Source organism: Bos indicus x Bos taurus, chromosome 3, assembly GCF_003369695.1.
Source record: "Bos indicus x Bos taurus breed Angus x Brahman F1 hybrid chromosome 3, Bos_hybrid_MaternalHap_v2.0, whole genome shotgun sequence".
In the NCBI taxonomy this organism is placed as follows: domain Eukaryota; kingdom Metazoa; phylum Chordata; class Mammalia; order Artiodactyla; family Bovidae; genus Bos; species Bos indicus x Bos taurus.
The window spans coordinates 15528226-15551225 of NC_040078.1; the positions used below are offsets into that span (position 1 = coordinate 15528226).

The window sequence follows — 23000 nt, forward strand, 5'->3', positions numbered from 1 at the left end:
GTTTATAGAATCTGGGTCCCACTTAAGGATTTGGGCTCTTTTCTGTAGGGCTCAGATACTCCTCTTTAGAATCTAGCACACTCCCTCCCAGCCCCCCAATAATAACTGAGCTCTCTTCTCTAGAATTTGGAGCCCTCTCTTCTGGATTTAAGCAGCTCTCTCTATGGGGTCTAAACCTCTGGCTTTTAAGTTCTGAGACACTCTTTAAAGAGCCTAGGCCTCTGACCATGGGATCTGGTGCCCTCTCTATCTAGGCCTCTAAATCAGCTGCTGGCTGATTTGGGTTTTTGTGTGAATTAGCAAAACCACCCCTCTCTGCAGACCCAGTCCTTAGGGTGCATCTCTTGGCAAGTGGTACCTTTGTGCAAAAACAAAGGTGCCGCTCCTCTCAGTGGGAAGTGGCCCCATGTGTCTCCCCATCTTAGTGAGGGAGCTTGGACTGATCGTCTCTACTACTCATTGCAGGGCTCCTTTGTGCCAAGAACAAACAGCACATCCATAATGTGGCAGTTCTGAATATAGGATATGTGCTTCCAGCTTTCATTCTTAGGCCTGTTGATAGGCCTCTATTCATGGGGTCTGGGCTTCTCTAGGGATGGGGTCTCTGTGTATAAGATCTGGGCCACTGTCTACAAGCTGGGATCTGATCTGAAGCTTATGCCTCTTTATGTGACATCTGGGTCATTGACGAACCCAGGCCTCCATCAATGGGGCGTAGGGCCTCTGTTTATAACTGTGACTCAAATCTTTCCTGTGACCCACAATAAGATGTATAGTTTGCATTTGCCATACAGCAAACACACACACATTCACATGTAATTGAAACAACAAGTTTCGTGAAACAATACTTAGCCTTATTACAGAGGCTGCACTCTGATATTTTTCTTCTGTTCTACTCTTTAAAAAACAAAAATATGAAGCTCGTTCAGCCCCAGAAAATTGATTTCTTGATTGTATCACCCCTAATGGGTTACAGTCCACAGTTTGAAATGCTCTAAGGCCTGGGCCATGACTGCCACCTCTCTGTTGGCTGAGGGCCTCTGTGAAAGCCGAGGTTCTCTCCATGGGGCTGATCCTCTCTCTCTAGGGCCTTGGGCTGCCTTCTCCTCTTCTGCAGGCTCTGCCTACATTTCCCTCTGCCCTCAGCTTGCCCGTACACTGCTGACTGCCATGTTCTCTCCAGGGGCACTGAGCTCAGGCCCCTGGGAGTTCTCTGAACGTGGTGCCTCACGCCGTGCACCCCCCTGCCCCCTGGGGCCAAGGAAGCAGGGAGCTGAACAGGTCGGGGGCAGAGGGAGTACTCAGGCTGTGTGGCCCAAGGCGGCTCCTGGGACACCGGGTGGCAACCACAGAGCCGAGCTATGTTCAATAAATCATGGAGGCTAGGGCCTGGGGGAGGGGGAGGCCAGGAGGAAAGGGGGGCCGTGGATAAATAATTCATTAAACAAACAAACAAGGAGCCTGTAAGAGGGAGGATGGGGCACGCGTGTGAGCAGGAGAGGCAGCCGCCGGCTCCAGACATGAAATATTCACAGGTTCCACACCTTGCTTAGGGCCCATGTGTGTGTCCTGGTGCGGGCAGCCTGTTGGCATGGTCCTAACATGGGACCCTGGGTGCCAGCAAGGAGGGTGATGCATGTGTCTTGTGACTTCCAAGTGTGATGTGTGCGTCAGCATGGCTACATGGTTCTCTAATGCCCTTGAGTTGACGTGGAACAACACGCATGACTGAGAGTGGGGAACTTGGTGCACAGGACCCAGGAAGCTAGGATTCAGGGCTTGATGGGCGGGGTCAGAGCATCATAACCTCTGATGCTAGTTATGCCCTGACCCCTCAGATGAGTCCAGCAAGTAAGAACCCTGAAGTGGAAAGGCATCTCTGGGGTGTTACACTGGAGGTTTGAGTATGTCCTCTGAATGTGCTTCTTTCTAGAAAAGCTGAGAGGGAGGCAGTTGGGCTTGGCAGTTAACAGGATGGGATTGGGTTCAAATTCCATTTCCACCATTCACAGGCTGTGCTGGTCACCTTAGTTCTCTGAGACTGTTTCCTTATCTGTAAACTGGGGATAATAATACCCTTCCTTGAAGAGCTGGTTGTTATGAGGATAAAGATCCGTGCCTGGGAAGCATTGGACACATAATTTAGGACCCACAAGGTGCTTGATTGATGGAGACCGCATCATTATTATTATCCTGAGGTCTGCCAACCTAGACTAGCTCCAGACTCTTTTTTTCATCTTTCTTCCCAGCCATTTCCAAACTTCTCTAATAGCCATCATAGTGGGAGAGGTGACCTTGGACTTGGGGAATAGTGATGGGATAGGAAAAGCTCAGATAGAATGAGGCGGAGTAGAAGTTACAGCCAAAGAGACATTCACATCCTTGAGAGTGTGAAAAGAGAGGTCCTTGACCTTTTCCTCAGACCCCAGAGCCTCTCTTTAGCCCCTAAATCTCTCCTTCAATCCAGTCTCCTCTTTCCTGCCACCAAAATTGAGCTTTCTAGAAAGCGGCTGCAAGGGGACAGAAGGAACTGGGATAGAGTCTCAGAGGAGCATTGCAGTCTCCTCACCCCACCCATCCCCAGGCCAGTCCCCACTGCCATAGCTCTAGCCTCTACCCTCTACCTACTGGTTGAGCATTTCCCTGGCAAAGATGGCTATGTCTGGGCAAAACCCAGAGAAGTGGCACCCCATAGTGGGTGGGGAGAATCCAGGCTGGAGAGAGCTGCAGAGGGCAAGGGTGGAGTACCTAGGGCCTCCTAGTAGGCCCTAGCATTCCCCAGCCCTCTCGTGTCCCCTGGAAAGGATCTGCTTCCAGTGGGAGAGAGCCAGCAGACAGGTCTGAGCTGGCCTGCTCCTCCACAGACAGAAGAAGAACAGGCTGGGGGAGGGGGCCTGAGATCTTGGTGGGGAGTGGTGGCTATAACCCCCACATCTATGGGGAGCTGGGGCAGAAGGGACTGTGGCCTGGTCACAGCTTACCATAGCCTAGGGGCCAAGCCCTTGTCTCCCTTGGCTAGCCTGCCGCTACTTGGGGTGTCAAGGGTCTGGGCCCCCAGGTGGTGAAGGTGGTGCCTGCCCACCTCTTCCCAGAGAGCCAACACTGGTTCTCCACTTCCCCTCCCCTGGGCTGGGCAGGTTCAGGCTAATCTGCGCCAGAGCTTCACGGCAAACATTGATCTGTAATAAAACCACAATGTGTGTTCGGGAGAAGGGATTCCAGACACAGAAAAATCCAGACATACATACACACTCACACACATACACATGGATGCAAAACACAGCTCTGAGGAGTGCAGACACCAGCGGTCCTGAAAACACAGCTAAACATGGACCTCTACGCTGAATCAAAAGCATGATTAGCTCTACACTTCCCCTCCATGCCATAAACTTTGTCCTTCAAAACCCAAGCCTTCTCTGACAGTTCATTTTCCCTGTGTTCCCATAGCACATTCTGCACAGCTCCATAATGGCATTTGCACTTGGCATTGTAATTATTTGTTGGCCAGTTCTTTCTCCTCAAGTAATCTGAAGATTCCTTAAGGGAAGGGATCCTGACTTAGGCAAGTGTATATCCTCAGCAACTAGCACGAAGTGGTATTTAGTTAATAGGCATAGGTGAGGTTCTTAATAAATAATTGTTGAATTGATGAACAGAAGAATAGATGGATTCTGATAGTGAGACACCCATGCCGAGAATCCCTCAGAAGCACACAGCATAACTAAGTACATGCTACTCGGGCCTCTGGTCCCGCCTTCTTGTCTCCAGCTCCCCTGACCTTACTGCCTCTTAGCTTCCTCAAAGGCCCTCCTTTTTCCCTCTTTGCTCAGTGTGAGACCATGAATTTGAGTACCACCTGAGGGCTGGTAGGCAAGGTAAGGGTTAATGACACATCATTAGTGCTTAATTGGAGAAAGGAAGCTGCCCTGGCACCAGACAGGTGGGCAGGCCTGCCCCTCAGCTGGAAGCAGGCATCCCTAGTTCCAGCACCCTGCCGGGCACGTGGGTGATTTGGCCCTGGAGACCCTCAACTCAGCCCAGGGCACCTCCCCCAACCATTTGCTTTGCCAATGTAGTCTCCAGGCAGTACAGACCAGCCCTCCCCATCTGTCACCAAACATCCAGAGGGAGAGGCAGACTTCTTATCCTTTCTCCTTTAGCTAGGCTGTGCCCTCTCCCTCCCCTGGAGAGACTGGAGGCTGGGAGCAGAGATGGGGTAAGGAACTGGATCACTGAGAGGTAGATTAGAGAGCCAGTGAGGGAGAGATTTGGGATACAGACAAGCGACAGAGCTGGGGATGTGGAGATGTCTGCCCAATTTGACCTTAAATGAAGAGAATGCAAATGAGATGCAGACGATATGCAGATGAACGCGAAGATCTCAGAATTAACATTCCGGGTGGCGGGTGGCGTAAGCTCTGTACCCAGGACCCCCACGGGTGGCGTAAGCTCTGTACCCAGGACCCCCACGCTTTTGCCAATACTTCCCTCCTAACTTCCTCGGCTGAGTGAGTAAAAGGATCTCAAGAAAAATAAGAGCTTGGTTGGGCTACAACTGCACGACCTGGGAAACAGGGCTCCGCTCTCGCCTCCCCGCCCCCAACCCAAGCACCACCCAAGCTGCCATTGAAGCACAAGCAAAGACCACTCTCCAGGTTACGCTCGGACGCACCGTCGGTTGCTATGGGGACCCCCTCCACGTCCAGGCCTGAACCAATGGGCATCACCGCTGATGACCTCATGCCCCAGGCGCAAGGATTCTATTGGTTATTTGGAAGTCAGCGTGCCCCTCTCCAACTGCGTCACCGCTGGGGATCCCCCGACGACCCCAGCTGGTGTGGCCGACTGAAAGAAGAACGCGCTGGGAGCTCACAACTTGCCGAATGAATAAGGAAAGGAAGGAATTACTGAAAAGGAAGAAGAAAAAACGGTGGGGTTACATAAAAAAGACCAAAACTTTAGGGTTTAGCCTCTGGTGAAAGACTTGTAACCCCAGAAAGTGGGGAGCAGGATCGAGGTCGGAGACTGGGGCTCTCCCGTTCTCGGAACAGCGACATAGCTTGATGCGAAGATGAGGGGTTTTTGCATCATTCTGGTGAGACTAGGGCAAGCCCAGCAAATTGAGGGCCCCACCCTCGGCCATCTAGCGCCGCTGAGTTTAGGGGAGATCGGTGACGCCTCAAAACCTGCAGGTCTGCCGATCCTCCTGGAACCACGCCCGGGAACACGCCTCGAGGACTTCTCATGGGTAGGGCCCAGTCCCGGAAGACCGCCCAGAGTCTTCGACCTGTCTAGGCCCCATGAGCGGACTTGGCCCTCGCTTTCCTTGGAGACGCGCCCCGCAACTGAATCAGTTGTCCACACAAGGCCCGGGCTGGGCGGAAAGTGAGTGTAGGGAGGGGCTGGTTAGAGGCCTGCGGCCGGCGGGCCTGCGTCTCCCCCGCCGCCTCCTCTCCCTCCCCAGCCCAAGTGCGTGGCGGCCCAGGTGTCCACCCTCACACCTGCAGGGAGCTAGGAGCCGGCGAGGGCCTGCCTGTGTCTGTGTCAAGTGTGCGCGTCTGCCTGAGAGAGAGGGCGTGTGTCTTGAGTGTGGGGAAAGCCGGTTTGGCCCCGCGTCTCTTTCGCACATGCGTTATCAGCGGCGAGATCCGCGCGCCGGCTACGGGCTCGGGAGCGAGCGCGCCGGGCTTGGTCCGCGAAGGGAGGGTGTCTGCGGCCGCTGGGAGCAGGATGAGAAGCCCGCAGTCCTTAGTGCTGGTCGAACCAGTCATCCCCGGCCTGCGTCGCCTCTGGCTTCACTGGAGAGGGGCGGAGGTAGCAGTACAGTCGGTTTCCACGGCGACGGATAGACACCTTCTGGTTGGCAGTAGAGACTGAACTCGAACACAGGACCGAAGACCGAGCCCATAGCTCAGGCCTCAGCTCAGACTTCACCCTCTTCTCTCTGGCCTCTCGCCCCCCCTAAGAATCGTGTTTTGCGGGGAGGGCCCTGACACGAATACGCAAGCACATGCACCTACAGAAAGTGGCCTTGAATCAGGGGGCGGGTCAACTCATGTAGGCTTCGTCCTGGGTGCTGTCCTCCGCCCCAGGCCTCAGCCTGAGCGATGGAAACAACCCAGAAGGACGGGGTGTGAGCCAGGTGTGCAAAGGGGTGGGGCAGGGGTTCGAAAACCTCCAGCATTTCGGCCTGGTCATCAGTCTCTGGACCTCTAGCACCCTCCGCCCGCCGCCCCCTCCACGCGCATGTTCACACGCCGCCTCTTGCCGCCGCAGCCCCGCCGAGCTAATCAGCACAACATCCACCTATCGATCGTTGGCTGGGTGCCAGGCGGGCCGGCACCGTGCCAGGGGAAGCTGTGGGGCACCGGGGCGAGTAGAGCATAGCACCGGGGGAAGGGGCACCCCTTCTTTGGCTCCCCCCAGGTCACTGGTCACTGGTCACTGGTTAGTCTTGCGGGGGGGAGGCGTCATAGCTTTGCCTGCCAGAGGTGATAGAGACAGAGTGGGGCTGAGAGCAAAGGGGGCCCTCCCTCCTCGGCCCCACCCCCTCCTCCTTATAAAAGCGAAGAACAAAGAGGCCGCTGGGGAAGGAGGCTTTGATCTGACCCCACCTTCTCAGTTCTAGGCCAGGCACCGCCCAGGCTGCCCTTACGGAGTGGGGGGACACCCAGCTCTCAGGGACCCAGACATTCTGAAACCCAGATGCTCTCTTTCTACTACCCCTTGCCTTTGCCCCAACATCCTGCTTGGTGCTGCCGAAGCTTGAGCAGTGCCCTGAGTGTGTATGTGGGGGCTATCAGGAAACCAGCTAGAGAGGTGGTAGAGGGTGCCAGGCTCCACAGCTGCTGCTGACACCCGCCCCACACTGCCCAGAGGGGTGCCCACTGCGGCCTGGCATGGATGGCTTGGGCACAGCTGGCATGGGGGTCAGGCCAAGCCACGCTGAGAGCAGAGACTTCAGGGAGCTCTGATGCTGTACCACTCCCTCCCCTCCCCCCGCACCCCGCTCTACCCCCCCACCTCCGGGGCCCAGTGTCAGGCAAGGAGCTAGAGGGCAGAGGGCAGTAGGTTGCAAAAAGCAACAAAAAGATGGGTAGTTGGTTTATTGAAGTCCAGACACTTACAAAAATACAAACTGGCATGAAATTCAACCTCATGGTAAGTCCGTCTTCACAGAAGACAAGTGAGTGATCCTCTGGGGAGGTGAGGTGCTGCCCCAGGGAAGAGGCCCACAGGGCACCGGGGACAGATGGCAGGCCTGGGCTTCTTGCCTGACCTGGTCCAGCAATCCGCCTGTCCCCAGGTCTTCGCCTTGGCCCCCAGCAGGCTCCAGGATGCCATCCCATCAAGTCCCAGCCTTCCTGAGGGCAGGGATTTGAGCATCAAAGCCGCTGATGGAGACCTTATGTTTGTGTTGCCTCTGCCCCAAGGTGCCCAGGGCTGTCCGCTGCTCCCCTGTGGCTCCTCTTCAGCCTGTGATGAGGAGGCCAATACCTGGAAGGGTCACCTCAGATCACTCTTCCATCTTGTCTGTCTGGCTTGGCACTCCCAGCTCAGGTAGGGGGCAGGGGCCCCTCTCCAAGGAGTCTTGGGAGGGCCCTGGTTCCTGAGGGTGCCAGGAAGGGTCCGCTTGGCTCAGAGAACTCTCAGGAGTCGCAGAATTGGGAACAGCAGCAGCAGCAAGAGACAGAGGGGAGTGGGAGCGGCCCCTCCTTGCCACCCTGACGTGCCACTCTCTCCATGGCTCCCGACAGGATGGGCTGACTCAGGTTCTGTGAGGGGAGGGGTAGCACTGATGGGTCCTCCTGCTTCCACAGCCTCCTTCTTGCTCTGCCCGTTAGTTGGGCACTCCCACCCCTTTCTTCAGGGTCTCCCGAACTAGCCAATCCCTCCCATAATCTGCCACCTCTAAGCCCCGACCTGCAGGTCTCCTCCCAGGTGCCATTAGAGGCTACCAGTTCAGTGAAGGCCTCGGAGGGCCTTGCCCCTGGAGATGCCATTCCCACTGTGCAGCGGGGGCTCCCACAGGCTAAAGGGGGAAGAAGAGGCCCCCCAGAGTCTAATGCTCCCAGATTCTTCCCCCCGCTCCCCCCATTCCCAAGGGCCAACACTAGCCAGAAGGGTTGCTCCCCTGCCCCAACCCACTCACTGTCCTCCTTGCAGCAGATAGACACCTGGAGCCTCAAGCACTGGCCAGGACTCCCCGGAGTTGGCACTGCTGGGTGGTGGGAAATTGGGAGGAAGAAGTTAGCATAGGCTAGTTTGGATGCTTCAGAGTCACTTTAAAACCCTCCCAACTTCTCCCCTCTCCAATTCCCTGGAAAGCTTTTCCTTATTTTGGGGCTACATCTAGGTGCCCACCGTGTCCCTCCTCATGTCGCCTTTCCTGGCTCCTTTTCCTTGCCCCGTCTCTTTATCAGCTCACTCTAGATGTCCCCCTACCATGTCCTGGACCCTTGCCCGCTCCCCCCTCCGAGGCCTGGCCTTCCTTCCTCTCCTTTCCCCACCCCTCAGGCTCTCTGCCTTGACTGCTGGCAATGGCAGGTAGCCCCACTCCCCTCCCTGCCTTCCCCAGGAGGTGGCCAGGGTGCCCATCCTCACTCACAGATGTAGTAGTAGGTCTCTCCGGGCAAGAACTCCATGCCAAGGGAGAAGGGTGTGAAGCGCTGAATCTTCTCTGGAAATCGAACAGGGCCAAAGGGAGCGAAGGGGCGGGAGCACTCCCAGCGCTTGAAGGCACTCGGCCCCTCAGCCTGGCAGGCCTTGTAGCCCGCCCAGTCCACTACGTATAATGCGAATGTCTCGGGGCCCTCAGGGGGCCCTGGACTCTCATAGTGTGGGCAGATGATGTCTAGGTAATCCTTGAAGCCCAGCTCCACCACGGCGTCTCCTCGAAGCAGCCTGCAGGCACAAGGTAGATGAGGGCAGAGGGGCTCCTTGGCATAGCACACTGGGGGCACGAGGGTCAGAGATACCCCTTCCCAATGGTCCCTGCCAGCCAGTCCCCCACCCACTGGAGCCGGAGCAGCTTGGGAAGGTGTTTGAGTTCCCCAGACTGACAACTCTTGAGAGACAAAGAGAGTGCAAGAAACGGATGAGGTAACGGATGCACAGTTTCCGAGAGGTTAAGGGACTGCAGGGCCTATAACCACATGGCTCAAATGTGAGAAGGCACTCCCACACCCTAGCTTTTGGGTGGGAGCTGCCACCCCTCTCTAGCTCTAATGCCCAACACAAGGCCTTGGTGTAGTGCCTGTGCTTGACAAATGTTAGGTGGATGGCTGCTGTGAAGAAGCTGGGGCACAGAGGCAAAGGGCACAGATCTGGGCCCACAGTGCAGTCACAGACTAGAGATGGAGTCTGGGAACAGTATCCTCTTTAACTGATTCACAAAGAGGAAGGCTGCCTTTTTAAGATGTCAATTCGATGCTGAAAGAATGCCATAGTAAGAAAGAAAAAGAGTGGATGGTGAGAACCTCCCCTCCCCCTCCTTTTTTTGCCAGGACAACAAAGTGCCAGACTTGGAGCCCCCTCCACATATCTCCCAATCTTTGGCCTCCTCAGGACTCCCTTCCACCTCTTGGGAGACGCCGGGGGAGCCAGTATGGGTGGGAGGACCTAGGACACGTCAACCCCTCCCGAATCAAGTAAAGCATGAACTACTCCCACCCCCATGCTCATCATACACAGAGCCCAACTTGACTTATGAAAGGCCCCCAGCTCTCTCTCAATGGGTGGTCTCAAGACCACCTGCATCTGGAGTTGTGATTAGGAATGCAGATTCCTGCAGATTCCTGGGCTCAGCTCAGACCCGCTGGAACACAAGCTGGGCCTTTGTTTAGTTCCGCGGCATCCCTAGTGCCTGGAAAAGTGTCAGGCACAAGGAAAATGCTTAATAAATATTTGGGAATGGAATGAATGAGTCAGAAACCTCAGGGTTAGGGGGTAGAAACCTGAATTTTTAACCAATCTTCCAAGTCATTCAGAGGCAGTGGTCTGGAACACAGAGAGGAATTCAGAGGTGAAGACAACAACAGCCCTCACCATACAACATTGGTATTGTAATGACCTGCTCTGAAGCCTGCTCACCCAGGGATCCTTCGGGATCCCAGAGGGCAGAGCCTAGGTCTTATTTCTAACCCCCAGCGGCCTAGCACAAGTCCGGGCACACGGTACACGCTTAATAAATGTTAGTGAGTGAACAAACGAACAGTCACAGATTGTTTTAAGTAGCAAATCAGAAGGGAAAACATGGAGAAAGAGAGAGGCAAGGAAAATTGGGGAGGAGCATGGAAACAGGGAAAATACATACAGGTTCCAAGGCAGGCAGATCAGGAAACAGAAAATAGTCGTTCATATCTGTACAGCCTTTACCTCTTGGACACACATGACCTCAGTCTACCTGACTTCCCAGGGTACTAGTCATTATTACCCCATTTTACAGATGAGATAACTGAGGTTAGGGAGGTCAGATGACTTGCCTAAAGGTGATTTAACTCTAGAAGGGCAGGGCCGAGACTGCACAGGAATAGAAGGGCTAATAATGACTGAGATGAAAGCGTTCTAGAATGAGCTCAGGAGAAAGACCGAGCGCCAAAGAGGAGGCCAAGCGAGCAGGAGAGTAACCCTCTTTCACAAGAGTAACCACCCCCCCTCCGGCGCTCCGCAAGTCCGCTCGCCCAAGCTTCGGCCGGAGGAACGCTGGGGATCCCCAAGACAGAAGCGAGGGGGGCGGGGCTCGGAGTGCAGGCTGAGGTTCCCCCAGCTCCCGGCTCTGAGACCCCACCGATTGCCTTTCGGGCTGGGGTCCTCCGCTCGCCTCCAACGCGTGCGGGCTGGCATAGGGGACCCCAGGCGCGCCTCGCCCCTTCCTCCTCCCCCGCCGGCTCAAACAAAGGATCCCCGGCGCGCGGCCGGGTCCAGGCGGCGCCGCGCACAGAGCGAGTGTCGGGCGCGCGCCCGGCCCGGGAGCGTGCAGGCCCGGCTCGCCGCCCGCCGGTTTCGGCCCGGCTACCTGGGGTTACTGGAGTTCCAGTAGACCGCAAGGCGGAGGCCACAGCCCCCTCGCAGAGGGGAGCTGAGGAGCACGGCCCAGAGGACAGTCTGCAGCAGGGGCTGCAGCCGCATCGCCCCCTAGGTCTGGTGTGGTCTGGCCCGGCCCGTCCCGGTCCGCTTCGCAGTCGCGACGAGAAAGGTACAAAGTGCAGAGGAGGTTTGGGGTGGGGCTTGCGAGAAGTGGGGTGGGGTGCAGAGACTCACAGGCCACGCCCCTGGATAACTTTTCACCAATGGGGTCGCGTCTCCGCCTCTTCATTCAAAGCCAACTCTTATTAACCTTCTGGGTGCCGCAGCGCTCTCCAGCTTCGGCAAGCTGTTGCTGAGGTTGGGCCCATTTCAAGGAGGCGGCGAGGAGGGACACAGTCCCCTGTCTAGGAGTTGTTTTAGAGAGGTCTTGTCTTTCGTGCTTGTGTTAGTACAGGGTGCTTCCCTGGTGGCTCAGCGGTAAAGAATCCGCCTGCAGTGCGGGAGACGCGGGTTCGATCCCTAGGTTCGATCGCTAGGCACCTGGCGGGCTAGAGTCCATGGGGGTCGCAAAGAATAGGACTGAGCGACTAAACAAAAACAATTAATATAGGGTGTGTGTGTGTGTGTGTGTTCAGTTGCTCAGTCGTGTCTGACTCTTTGTGACCCCATGGACTGTAACCCGCCAGGTTCTTCTGTTCTTGGGATTATCTCGGCAGGAATACTGGAGTGGGTTGTTATTTCCTTCTTCAAGGAATCATCCCGACCCAGGGATTGAACCCGCGTCTCTTGCGTCTCCTGCATTGGCAAGTGGATTCTTTGCCACTGCACCACCTGGAAAGCCATAATACAGGGTAGAAAGCCTGATTAAATCTTTGGAAGATTTAAATACGGGCCCACGCCTCTCACCCAGAAAGAGGCAAGAGAGGTGCGGGGCTAGGATCCATGAAGTTTATCCAGCCATCTTAGGCACATTGCTCCTTTTTTTTTTCTTTTCTTTTTTTGGACGTCTAGAGATACAGCGAGAGGAAGGGACAAATCGCCTCCCGGGGACCCCTCACCCCACCCTTTACAGAGCCTCAAGTGGCAAGCTTGATGCTTGCCTTGGGATTGGCACCTGTCCCTTTCCACCCCACACCTTCGTTCTGGGAGAACGAAGGCCACAGTCTCCAAGACGAAGCAATGAGGTGGTTGCGGGCCGGTACAAAGCACCTTTGTTCCCAAACCCTCCGGTGGGGTGGGGGAGGGGGGAGGCAGGTGTGCGGCCTCGGAATCGTGGGAGCCGCTGCCCCGCCCTGTCCCAGCTCCGGGGCTCTGAGAACACCAGCTAGTTCCATTTTCCCTAGCCACTGGTCAGAGGGTGGGGAAGGCGAGTCCAACAGCTTGACGGGTTTGTCAGTGGCCGCCGCTAAAGGGCCGCGCAGCGTTGGGGGCGAGAACTTGGCGACTGGGGGTGGTAGAGGGCATACAGCGTTCTTTGTGGTGCTGGATTATGCAGAGACATCACAGGCCAGGCAGAAACAAGCCGCGAGCATCCCAGGGATCCTCTCACCCAGCCTGGGACTCTAGCCCTCCCTATTCTGTCTTCGTCTGAGGCGGCAGCGTCTCCTGGCGGCCAGACCTGGAATCGCAATTGGGGAGACCCTCCTTCCCAAAGCAGACAAACTTAAAGGCGCGCTCCCAAGACCTCGCTTTTATTGTAACTCAGCAGACAGGCTGTGCGCACTTCCTTTATCTCCGTCCAGCTCCCAGACCCTCCCCAACCCCCAGATGCCGCGGCGTGGGCCAGTCCCCAGAGTGCTGTTTGACAGCAAGTGGAGATACCCGGTGTCTTAAGACTCCTGCTCCACAGCTCTGGCTCCTTCAGTCACCGTGGCGGGCTTCAGGGGTCAGGTCTGCCTATTGGCGTCCTAAATTCAGGCTGGAGGCAGCAGAACCTCAGGAGAAGTTAGAGGTAGGGCGAGGACGCTGCTGGGGGCGGCGGCGCAGGCCTGGGATGTGGAAAGCCAAGAAAAAAGGTCAGAGGTGCTATTTTCCCAGACCACTCGCCCAATCCACCCATTCTCCACGCCTCTCCTCTCCTCTCCTACCTGGAGGGTACCACTGGGGGCGGGATTCCAGCTCCAGGGCCAGGCAGGTCACCAGAAGGGCGCCGGCCGTGAGGGTCAGCAGGCAGTGGCTTTCTCGGGGGTGGGGGCTTGGTGGGCCCCTGTGACTGAGAGAGAGAAGGCAGCTTGGGAGAGCATATCATGTTGTTCACCTCTGACACACTGATGCTGGGGAGCACCAGCTTGAGAGGTGGCACCATAGGTCACCTGTGTCTCCAAACGAACCTGTCACCATTAAAGATGCCACTGGGGTATGTGGCCTCAGGCACAGAGGGCGTCTTGCCGCCAGCACCACTGCCAAGGCCACCAGCACCACAGCCCTGGGTGGGGGGAGAGGCTGTGCCCTTCTCTCCCCCCACGGTTACCTTTGGGCGCCTCACCACCGGGTCAGCGGGCAGAGGGCGGGTGGGGGGATTGGGTCGGTCTGCCAGCTCAGCCTGAACAGAGAGAGGGGCAGTGACTATGAGAGCACAGCCAGGGGCAGTAGACATGCGATGGGTCTCCCCAAGGGTTCAGGTCAACATGCAAAGTCAGCCAGGGGGCAGGAGAGAACTGGGGCATGCGAATGGGGCTTGAGCGCATGCCAGGAGAGGCCTCAGGGGAGAAAGGTGGGGGTCACTGGGGGGGGGGGGGGTTGTCCCTGGCCAACTGCAGTCCCGCCACTGACCACTAGATGGTGGTAGAAACCAAGGCAGGAGGCTCACCCTTTGCTGCTTCTGGGGCTCAGAGTGTCTGAAGGCTGAGGGCACCCTGGTCCCCTAATGACGAGTGCTACTGGCAGGGAACAGGGATGAGAGCTGCGGTTGGGCACCAAGCCTCCCACCTGCCCTGGGCCAGGACCGGGCCTGGCCCAGATTTACCTGGAGTCTCTTGGGCACAGGGTCAGGAGGCAGCGGCCTGGAAGGAGGGGCCGGGAAGCCAAGAGCACTAGCCTGCTGAGAGAGCAGGAGGAGCAGACAGGCAGGGGACGGGGGAGGGAGCAGAAAGACAGATGTGGGCAGAGAGGTGTTAGTGCTCAGGGATGGGCAGCCAGGGCCCCAGGGGCAGTGGGGGCTGTGCATGCGTGCGGTTATTCAGTTGCATGCAGAGTGGGTGACAAGTGGTGGGGTAGGCATGCAGACCACCTCCACACACGCACTCCTGTCATCAGATCCGGGGGGCTCAGGGCAGAGGCACTCACCGGCCCTTCTACACCTGGTGACCAGGGCCTCATCAGGTCCTGGCACACTGAAGACCACTCTGAGCACCCCCTCATGCCCTCCTGGGGCGCCACTGCTGGGAGCACAGGTAGACCCGCCTTTGAAAGCCACTGGCTTGGCCAGCTCACAGAGCTCAGCGCCCCTTCCTCTAGGTGATTGCCCCTCCCAGTCCAGACTGGACTCTGCTTCTCAGCCTGCGGCAGGGGAGGTGGCGGGAGGGCTGGCCCTGACTCCAGTGACTGACTCATGGGCGATGCAAGTCTTATCTCTGAGTTCAGAGCCTTGGACACCCCCACCCCAGGGCCCAGGCTGGATTCCTGGCTGGATCGGGGCCCTCTCTGCTCTGTCATACAGACTTACCTTGGCACCTGGCATCACGAGGGCCCTCTGTGGGGGTCCTGGGCGTTCTGGGGGACCAGACTGGGCTGCCCTGAGCGTGGAGAAAGACAAGGAGGGCAAGGGCTCAGCCTCAGACCATTTTGTGCCCATAGGCAGCCCTGGAGTGGGGTTAATCCTTTGTGGCCCTTTGGAGCATGGTTTAGGCCAAATCAGAGGTGAGGAGGGGAAGCTGATCAGCCTGAGGGAGGGCCCCACTCATCCAGCCCTGGGGCTCCTGGAGAGAAATGGTCCTAGCACCGCAGTGGCCCCACCTGGGTCTACACGCGAGGTGAAGAGTTATGGGGCACAAACAGGGAAGGGGCTGTATGGGGTGTGGCCTGGGGGCTGCCCAGGGGGTGGGAGCAGGGCTCCAGAGCTGCTGTCCTTAACAGAGATGTTGAGAGAGTTGGTTACAGGGAGGCTGGTACCTGTATTGGCAGCTGGGTCCTTTGAGCTGGCAGAGTCGTTGGTGCAGGCGGGCACGGTGCCAGTAGCTGGCACCAAGGAGCACCAGGACCAGCAACAACAGGAGGCTAAGGGGCAGCCCTGTGGTCAGGGAGCTGGTTGCTGTGGGTGAGGTTAGGTGATCAGCGAAGGTGAAAGGGTCAGGGGTCACAGGGAACCAGCAGTGAAGGGATCAGGAAAAGAGGGGCGATGAAGGATGCCCTCTCAGCTGCCCCTGCCCCTGCCCCGTGCTACCTCTGACGTGGGTGGTGCAGTCTGGCGGTGCCCAGCCCTCCTCACAGTGGCAGCGTCTGTTGCTGTCGCAGACCTAGGATGCACAGGTGGGATAGTGAGGAGCTGGGCTCTCTGGGGCCGTGTTTCCCTGTCCCCAGCTTTTCAGGATCTCAGATGTCCTGTCTCCTCCCAGCATGGCTGGGAGGTGTGCTGAGGATGAGGGGGTGGAAGTGCCACCGCTCTGGAGAGAGGGACTCTATCGGCGCCAGCGGCGGAGGAAATTAGACTGAACTCACGCGGTGAGTGCCTTCTATCTGCCAGCCACTGTGCCAGAGCTAGTGCTGTAATCATCTCATGTGCCCAGGAAGTGGGTACTACTATTATGCCCGTTAGATGAGGAAACTGAGCTCAGAGAGGTGAATAACCTTCCCGGGTCCCACAGTTAAGACACAGTAGAGCAAGGATTAGAACCCAGGTGTGTCTGTTTGCAAAGCCCACCATTATTTTCTTTCCCAGAGGCTCCCCTGCTTCCCCTTCATCTCCCCCCATGCCAGCTCACCCCATGCCCGTGGCATCTCCTTTGACATTCCTGTGCTCCCAGGACCTCTATTGGCTGGCACTGCTGCTCAACACACACCTGCCCAGTGGGGAGAGAAGAGCAAAGATCACCCTCTAACACACTTTACTGGCACTGGGAGGCTGAGGCCCGCCACACGTTTACAGATGGGGACACCAAGGCTCACAGGACCACAGGACTCTGCTCCATCTGAAGTGAGGATCTGAGCTCCCCTCAGAGACTGCGCTGTTTGCACTGGTGGCTAACGAGGCCTGGGCACTGCTCACAGCAGTTCAGACATCCCTCCCCACCTGGCCCTGCCCACCGAGGCTGCTCACCAGGCCGGGGCCACAGGCTGTGCCAGGCAGAGTCAGGAGGGGCTGGGCCACGTCATTGCCCAGGTCCAGGTGTACCCAGCTACAGTTCAACCTCAGCTGGGTCCCGTTGGCTTCCAGCATCTCCCAGCGAAGATCTCGGGCTGAGCCCAGCAGAGGCTGGGCCCTCCCGCCCTGGCACTGGAGTTGCCCACACATAGCATCTCTGGGGTGAGGGAGGAGGTGCAGGGTCAGTGTGGTGGAGCCAAGATGCCCACAGACCTAGAGGAGGAGCCAGGTTCCCTCACTTACCGAGGGGCACAGGACACATAACTGCCATCAGGGTTGCGCCCACAGCTCCCAAAGGCGTCCCCTCTAGTATTGGCAGTAAGGAGGCAGAGCGGTGCGGCGGGCTTGGCCCCAGGCCCCCAGAGAGCCTGGCACTGCTGGGCATACGAGGCACAACGTCCTTGCATGCACACAGCCTGTCCACTGGCACATGGCTCACCGTCCCCCATGCTGACATCCGGGGGGCACTGGGAGCTGTCTCCTGGGCAGAACTCAGGCAAGTCGCAGTCACCTCTGGTGGGGCGACACTTCCAGCCAGCTGGACGCAGCTGTGGAGGGTGGGTGAATGTCAGTTGTGGGGGTGGGGCAAATCCAGCCAGGCCCTGGGAGTTGGGGTGACCTTTTCCACCCTGGCCCCTGGCAGGTGGGCTCTGGGTGGCCGGTCCAGTCTGTGCCCACCTGGCAATTGTGACAGCAGAGTCCATCAGATGCGCACTGGGCCCCTGGCCTCAGCTGGCAGGTGAAGTAGTCACAGCAGGGATCGGTGCATTCCTGTAGGGAAGGGCACAGACGGCCAGGCATCAGAGCAGGCTGGGCCTGGGACCCCACCCCAACTGCCTCCTGGAGCCTGAACCCTAGGCATTTGCACGGCAGATGAGAGCTGGAGCCCCACAGTCTGCCTGCTGTCCCCACAGACAGGCAGGCGGGGAGAGGGGCTCTGGGGGCTTGAGACAGCCGATGAGCCAGGGTGAGGGCACAGAGCTGCAGGGGCAAAGCTCTGGGGGAGGCGCTTACATCTGGGAAGCCACAGTCACACTGCTCCCCGGGCTCCACCAACATATTTCCGCAGACACTGGCCATAGAAGGCAGACCGGACAGCCGTTCAAAGAGGCAGCTGCCCATCCCGCCCAGGAGGGCTTCTTCCAGGGCCTGTCGGCTGCAGTTACTGAAGTTCAAGCCTGGCAGGAAGCTGGGGATGAGAGCAAGGAGGTTGGGGCTGCGGACCTGCCCCTGCCCCTTCTGTCTCCACCCTGCAGTTACTCACTCTGTGGAGGCCTGCATGATGCAGCTCTTGGCTGGGGCTGGACCCGGGCAGGGGCAGCTGTTCCCAGGGGAGTCATGGCCCAGGCCCAGGCTGTGTCCCAGCTCGTGGGCTATTGAGGAGGCGACTCCCAGGATGCTCGTGGAGTGGTCCTGTCATTGGGGAGGGGAAAGCCCAGGTCGAGCACCAGCCTGATTGCTCCTGTTCTCCCTTCATCTGGCCTCTTGGGCCCTGAGCAGGTCCTGCCTCCCTCCTTAAGTGCTTCTAAACCAGGAGGAGAGCCCAGGCCTGGGTGGTAGGGAACCTGGGCTCTGGCTCAGCTCTGTTCCCCATATCTCACTGTATGGCCCTGGGAGAGCACCACTGTTCTTTGGGCCTCAGCTGTCCCCCCGCCCCCTTGAAATGGGCAGAGCTTCTAGGTGAAGACATGATGAGCTGGCCACAGGCGAGGGGCACCTTTCATGTACCCCTGCCCTCTATAATCTCAGCTTGGGGCTGGCAACTTTGCTGGGGGTTTCCGTGAATATATGGCGCCACAGCTGGCAGGACCTAGATGCGGAACGGGGAGGAGATGTGGTCATAGCTCACCATGTTCACGCCTCCTGAAAACTCAGGAGAACAGATGGAGTTCTGAATGGCCATGCCGACCATGGGCCCAGAGAATGAAGTGGCCCTGTGGGATTGAGAGGTCAAAGGTTAGGGCGTCAAAGTAAAAGTGGCCAGAGCATCAGGCCCTCGGGGAGGGAGTTGGGGTGTGAAATTGGCCAGGCCAAGGCAGAGCCAGACCCTGCTGGCTGGCCCTGGGGGAAGCCTTACGTCACCAGCTGGGCGCTGTCGTGGGGCAACCGAGGCAGCAGGTTCGTCCTGCGCCAGTGGAGGAAGCTGTCTAGTGTGAGACCTGGGTTCTGGCTTATCTCTATCAGGTTGTGCTGGGTCCAGGCCTCCAGGCCCACTAGTGCCACCCGGACGTTCATAGGCCTGAAGAACTGAAAGAGAATGGGACTCAGGAGAGGGCTTCCCGAGGTTGGGGGCCATAGGGATGCTGTCAGGCCTGACACTCACTGTGTCCAGGAGGAGGGCCACTTCCAGGGTGCGGTTCAGGAGGCTCTGGAAGTCCCGGTGCCTCTTGACCTGCGGGTTAAGAAAAGTGGCCAGGAAAGGTAGCACGGCTGTCAGAGGCCAGGGGAGGGCAGCCAGGGCCCGGCCAGCTCACCTCGGCATGGTCAGCCACAATCACCAGCTCAACAATCTTGGTCTCTGTCACCACGTCCCGCCTCCACTGTGGACAAGAGGAAGGAGCATCAGACACACCCACCAGTCACCACCCGCAGCCACGCCCACCTGGCCAGGCTGTGTCCACACCCACCCTGTGTGGTCAAAGCGAAGAGAGTGAAGAGTCCATTTTACAGAGAACCACTGAGAGCCTGGGAGGCCGGGGACTTGCCCAAGTGGACTAAGAATAGGTTATGAAGCTGGGAGTAGAGCCCTGGTTTTCTGGCTTCAAATTCTGTGCTTTTTCCAAATTAGGAAAAAAAAAAAAATAGCTGACACCATGAAATACTTAACATATGCCAGACAGATTGGAGTTCTAAGCATTTACATACATATATATATGTATGTAGGTTCATTTAATTTTCACAGTAATCCTATAAGGTAGGTAGTTCCATTATCCCCATTGAATAAATTGGGTTCTTACTGCTTGATGATCAGTAACTATGTATTTGCTATATCCAAGTGAGAGCTCTCTGTGTTTGGATCATAAGACAGATGAAGGGTTTGAGTCAAGTGCCTGCATCCAAATCCTGGAAATACCATGTATTAGTTGAGTGGCCTTGACCAAGTCGCTTAACCTCTTAGAGCCAGTTTTCTCACTAAAACAGAGCTCTGGATAGCACCTATGCCCCAGGGTTGCTGGGGTGAGTGAAGGAGTTAATGTTTACACAGCGCCTGGTGCTGCAAAATCGCTCCGTGAGCAGGAACTATCGTTACTATGAGCCAATAGTTCTGAGGGCCAGGGGGCCAACCCCGGGAACAACAGAAGCCCAGCCCTCCTGCCTTCCCTCCTCACCCGGTGAGTGTGACGCTGTCCCAGGGAGGGCTCCGGTAGAGCCTGAGGGAGCACAGATGTAGGCCAGCTCAGGGCACAAGTGTGGCGTGGCAGGAGGAGGTCTTGGATCCGGGAGACAACTGGGGGACCCTGAAGGTCCCCGGGCCCCAGCTCCACAGAGTAGCTTCTCTCTGGGGACAGGATCACTAAGCCCCTAAGCAAAGATGCAGGAAGTCAGAAAGCTTACAAGCTCCATGCCTCGTTTACCCTCACTCTCTCCACCTTCATGGAATCGACCGCTTGTACCTGAGCCCGGAGCAGGTGCAGAGAGAGACCCAGGAGTGCGCGTGGCCACGCACTCTCCCCTCGTAGCAGCAGTTCTCCTACAGCAGAGAAGCATGAGTGCTGACCTGAAGGCCAGGCCAGATCTGAGCCAGGTGACTAGCTTGTTGGCGAGGATATGCAGTGTCCTCCCAACCTCTAGGAATGCCACCTTCCAGTTGCCCCTTCCCTTAATCCCCTCAGGCCAGAAACAGGGCACAAGATGGCCTGACTCACCAGAGTATGTCCCTCACCGACCACCCGGGTGCCATCAGGCTGGTACCACACCAGAGTTGGGCGGCCTGAGACTAGCTCCCTGCGGAATGAAGAAAAAGGAGGGCAGGGTCAGCTGCCTCTTAGGATGGTGCAGTGACAGCTTGAGGGCTGGAGGTGGTAGAGGGGCGGCTGGAGGCCAGGCAATCCCCCTGACCTTCCTGCTTCCCCTCAAGTAGCAGAATATGATGGTTGGGCCATAGACTGGCTACAAACCCAGGCTATCTGGGTTCCAATCTAGTTTTTAGCACCCACCAGCTGTGTGACCTTGGGGGAGTTATTTAACCTCTCTGTGCCTTGACTTCTTCATCTATGAGGCCAATAATAATACAAACAGTATCTACTTTATAGAGGTTGTTACGAAGATTTAGTGAGTTCAGGCTCTTAGTACGTAAGTACCACATCGTAGTACCACATCATAGATGCTATATGAGTTGTTAGTCGTGTTATTAGTAACATTACTGCTATCATTATTACCTATTCTGCAGCAGCTCCAGGATATGACTCTCACCATCCAATTCCAGTTTGATCCGCAAAGCCTCAGGCAGACTGGTCTGTGGGTACCAGAGGGCATGTCACCTCCCTGGCCCTGTCTGTAACTCCTATCTTCTCTAACCAGAAAACCTCAGGCCCTTAGGAGAGCACCGACGATTAGATCATTGGTGGGGGGATCCCGAGGGAGGGGCCAGGAAGCCCTGCCTGGCCTGGGGCATTGTTCTGGGGGGTTGTGTGGGGAGGTCAAGGAAGGTATCTGAGCCGCCCCTTCTCGGCTTCCTGCCCAGAGAGGAAGCATCATGGAGGGCCCAGTGCAGGCCCCAGCCCTTCCTCTGACTCAGCTTTAGAATTGGGAGGGGAGGGTATCTGGTGGGGCCCGACCCTCTCCAAGTCCCCCCACTGAGAGAACCGACAACATGAGACCAAGAGAGCAAGTTTGGCCTCAGTGGAGATGGACGACTTGGGTGGGGCTGAGGCAGACAGATGTGTGTGTAGATGGGAGTAGGGGGGATAAGTGAAGCCAGGTGCTGGGGTGTGCAGGGAGAGGCGGCAGACCTGGGATGGCCATGCTGCTGTGGAGTCCACTCACCTGCTCTCAGCCTGTCTCTGTCTGGAGACACCTGACTACTCAGGGTGGTGGGGGGTGTGAATGTATTTCTTTGAGGGGAGAGAGAGGCTCACCTGAAGCGCCTCTGCTAGGCTGAATGTGGGGTTGTCCTGAAGGATCTGGGGCTCCAGAGGTCCATTCTGGGCCCTCTCTGGCCTTGCCTGCATCTCCTCAGTGACACCTGCAGGGTTCCCAGGACACCCCAAAAGAGTGCTGAGAGAATCAGCGCCAGGCTGGAGGTGGCTGCTGCCCTCTGACCCACCTGGCTCCCAACCCATCAAGGCTCTTTTCTGCTTGAAGGACTCCTACATTGCATTCTGGGACTTAAAGGAGAATACTGGGGATGGGTGGGGGCTTCTCTCCAGTGTTTCCCTTTCATCCCACCAACCCATCCACAAGTTCCCAGAGAAAGAAGTTCAGCTTGCCCAGCCTGTTGTCCTTCCCTGTCCCCCTCAGACCAATCCCAGGTTCTCACAGGGACCCTCCCCCTGTTCCCACTCCCTCCCAGCCCCCTCCTCCCCTGGAACGCCCCCTCTCAGGACTGGGCGAAGCCTTGTGGCCCAGTGCCCACTCACCCTCCCTTTCCTCACATCAGAGATGCCGGGAACGCCCATTTCTGGGTGAGCATTGCAAACACCCCCCTCCCTAAACACCCCTCATGCCCAGTTAGGCACACCCGCTCCCCACAGCCTCTGCTTCCTCCAGGAGTCCGCCCCCCGCCCCCAATAGTCCGCTCTCCTCCGGACACTCCACCCCCGCCTGCCCTCTCGGCCCCCAGCCCAAGACAGCAGCGGGAAGTGAAAGTTCCAAGGAGGAGTTGGTGTCCCAGCCTCTTTCCTGGCCAATTCTCCCATTCCTGGCTCCTCCCGGGCCCCCTCCCGCTCGGCGAGCTTTCTGGTGGGATCAGCACCAGGCTGAGGGGTGCCGGCGTCTTGGGCCTGGGATGAGGGGCCAGGAATTACCCTCTTCGCCAAACCCTAGGAGCCGTGCCTTCTCGGCGCCCTGGCACCGGGTGGAACGATCAGCTAGGCCCCAGAGGAGCGAAGACGTCAGTCCCGGGGAGCAGAGCCCCACTATCGCGATCCTGAGGGGGTGCTGGGCGAGGCCCCGCGGTGCCCAGTCCCGGAGCCTGAAAGTGTCCTCGGGGACCCTGCAGAGGATGACCGGCCCGGGGGCGCCGGCATCCCTCCACCTTCCCTCCCCACTCCATCTCCCCGTCGCCGGGTCCTCGGCCCAGAACATCAGACGAGGGCAGGCTGTGCTCTGAATGGGGTCTCTCGGGGTCTCCGACCGACCCCAGGACCCCAGGGCCTCCCGACTTCCCCGCGCGTCCTCCCAGGGCGACCCCCGGCCCACTTCTGGCCAGGCACTCACCTATATCTGGGAGCGGCCGGGAGGGCAATGGGCTGCCCGCGCCCAGGAGCCCCAGGGCCCAGAGCAGCGCCAGGCGCATGGCAGCGCCGCCCGGGGCCGGGCGAGGGCAGCAGGTGCTGGGCCGGGCGCCGAGAAGCCGCGGCTGCCGGGTCGGCTTCTCGCACCTCGCAGCCAGGCGCAGCCACAGGCCCCTCCCAGGCTCCTCCCACTCGGCCAGAGCCAGGCCCCGCCCTGAGGCCCCGCCCCTGGAAAGGCTCCACCCGCACAGTGCGCCGGGTCCCAAAGAAGTGTGGAT

General features: G+C 57.9%; 2 protein-coding genes across 21 annotated transcripts; both read right to left on the bottom strand.

The window, feature by feature from the left end:
- Positions 1-7089: 7089 nt before the first annotated feature.
- EFNA4 (ephrin A4) lies at positions 7090-11274 on the bottom strand. Of its 8 annotated transcripts, none has more exons than XM_027531436.1 (4): positions 11018-11274; positions 8609-8904; positions 8153-8218; positions 7090-7775 (listed from the first exon to the last, which is right to left on the bottom strand). In XM_027531436.1, the coding sequence occupies exons 1-4, from the start codon at positions 11128-11130 to the stop codon at positions 7639-7641; spliced, it is 612 nt and encodes a 203-aa protein (XP_027387237.1). In that variant the 5' UTR covers positions 11131-11274; the 3' UTR covers positions 7090-7638. The 8 variants fall into 8 exon arrangements, with proteins under 8 accessions (XP_027387237.1, XP_027387218.1, XP_027387256.1 ...); XM_027531417.1 differs by having other exon boundaries at positions 7090-7497; positions 8178-8218; positions 11018-11255; XM_027531455.1 differs by having other exon boundaries at positions 8178-8218; positions 11018-11255.
- Positions 11275-12699: 1425 nt separating this feature from the next.
- On the bottom strand, positions 12700-22879 carry ADAM15 (ADAM metallopeptidase domain 15). Of its 13 annotated transcripts, none has more exons than XM_027531492.1 (23): positions 22706-22879; positions 21406-21512; positions 20707-20783; positions 20194-20272; positions 19942-20018; positions 19657-19849; positions 18802-18867; positions 18651-18719; positions 18405-18574; positions 18177-18261; positions 17592-17740; positions 17342-17543; positions 17006-17098; positions 16571-16875; positions 16283-16484; positions 15948-16025; positions 15410-15482; positions 15139-15277; positions 14693-14762; positions 13994-14065; positions 13499-13570; positions 13116-13240; positions 12700-13016 (listed from the first exon to the last, which is right to left on the bottom strand). In XM_027531492.1, exons 1-23 carry the CDS (start codon positions 22782-22784, stop codon positions 12974-12976), a joined length of 2625 nt encoding a protein of 874 aa, XP_027387293.1. In that variant the 5' UTR covers positions 22785-22879; the 3' UTR covers positions 12700-12973. The 13 variants fall into 13 exon arrangements, 11 of the variants coding, with proteins under 11 accessions (XP_027387293.1, XP_027387283.1, XP_027387312.1 ...); XM_027531482.1 differs by having other exon boundaries at positions 13994-14068; XM_027531511.1 differs by having other exon boundaries at positions 17342-17516; positions 22706-22878.
- Positions 22880-23000: the final 121 nt, after the last annotated feature.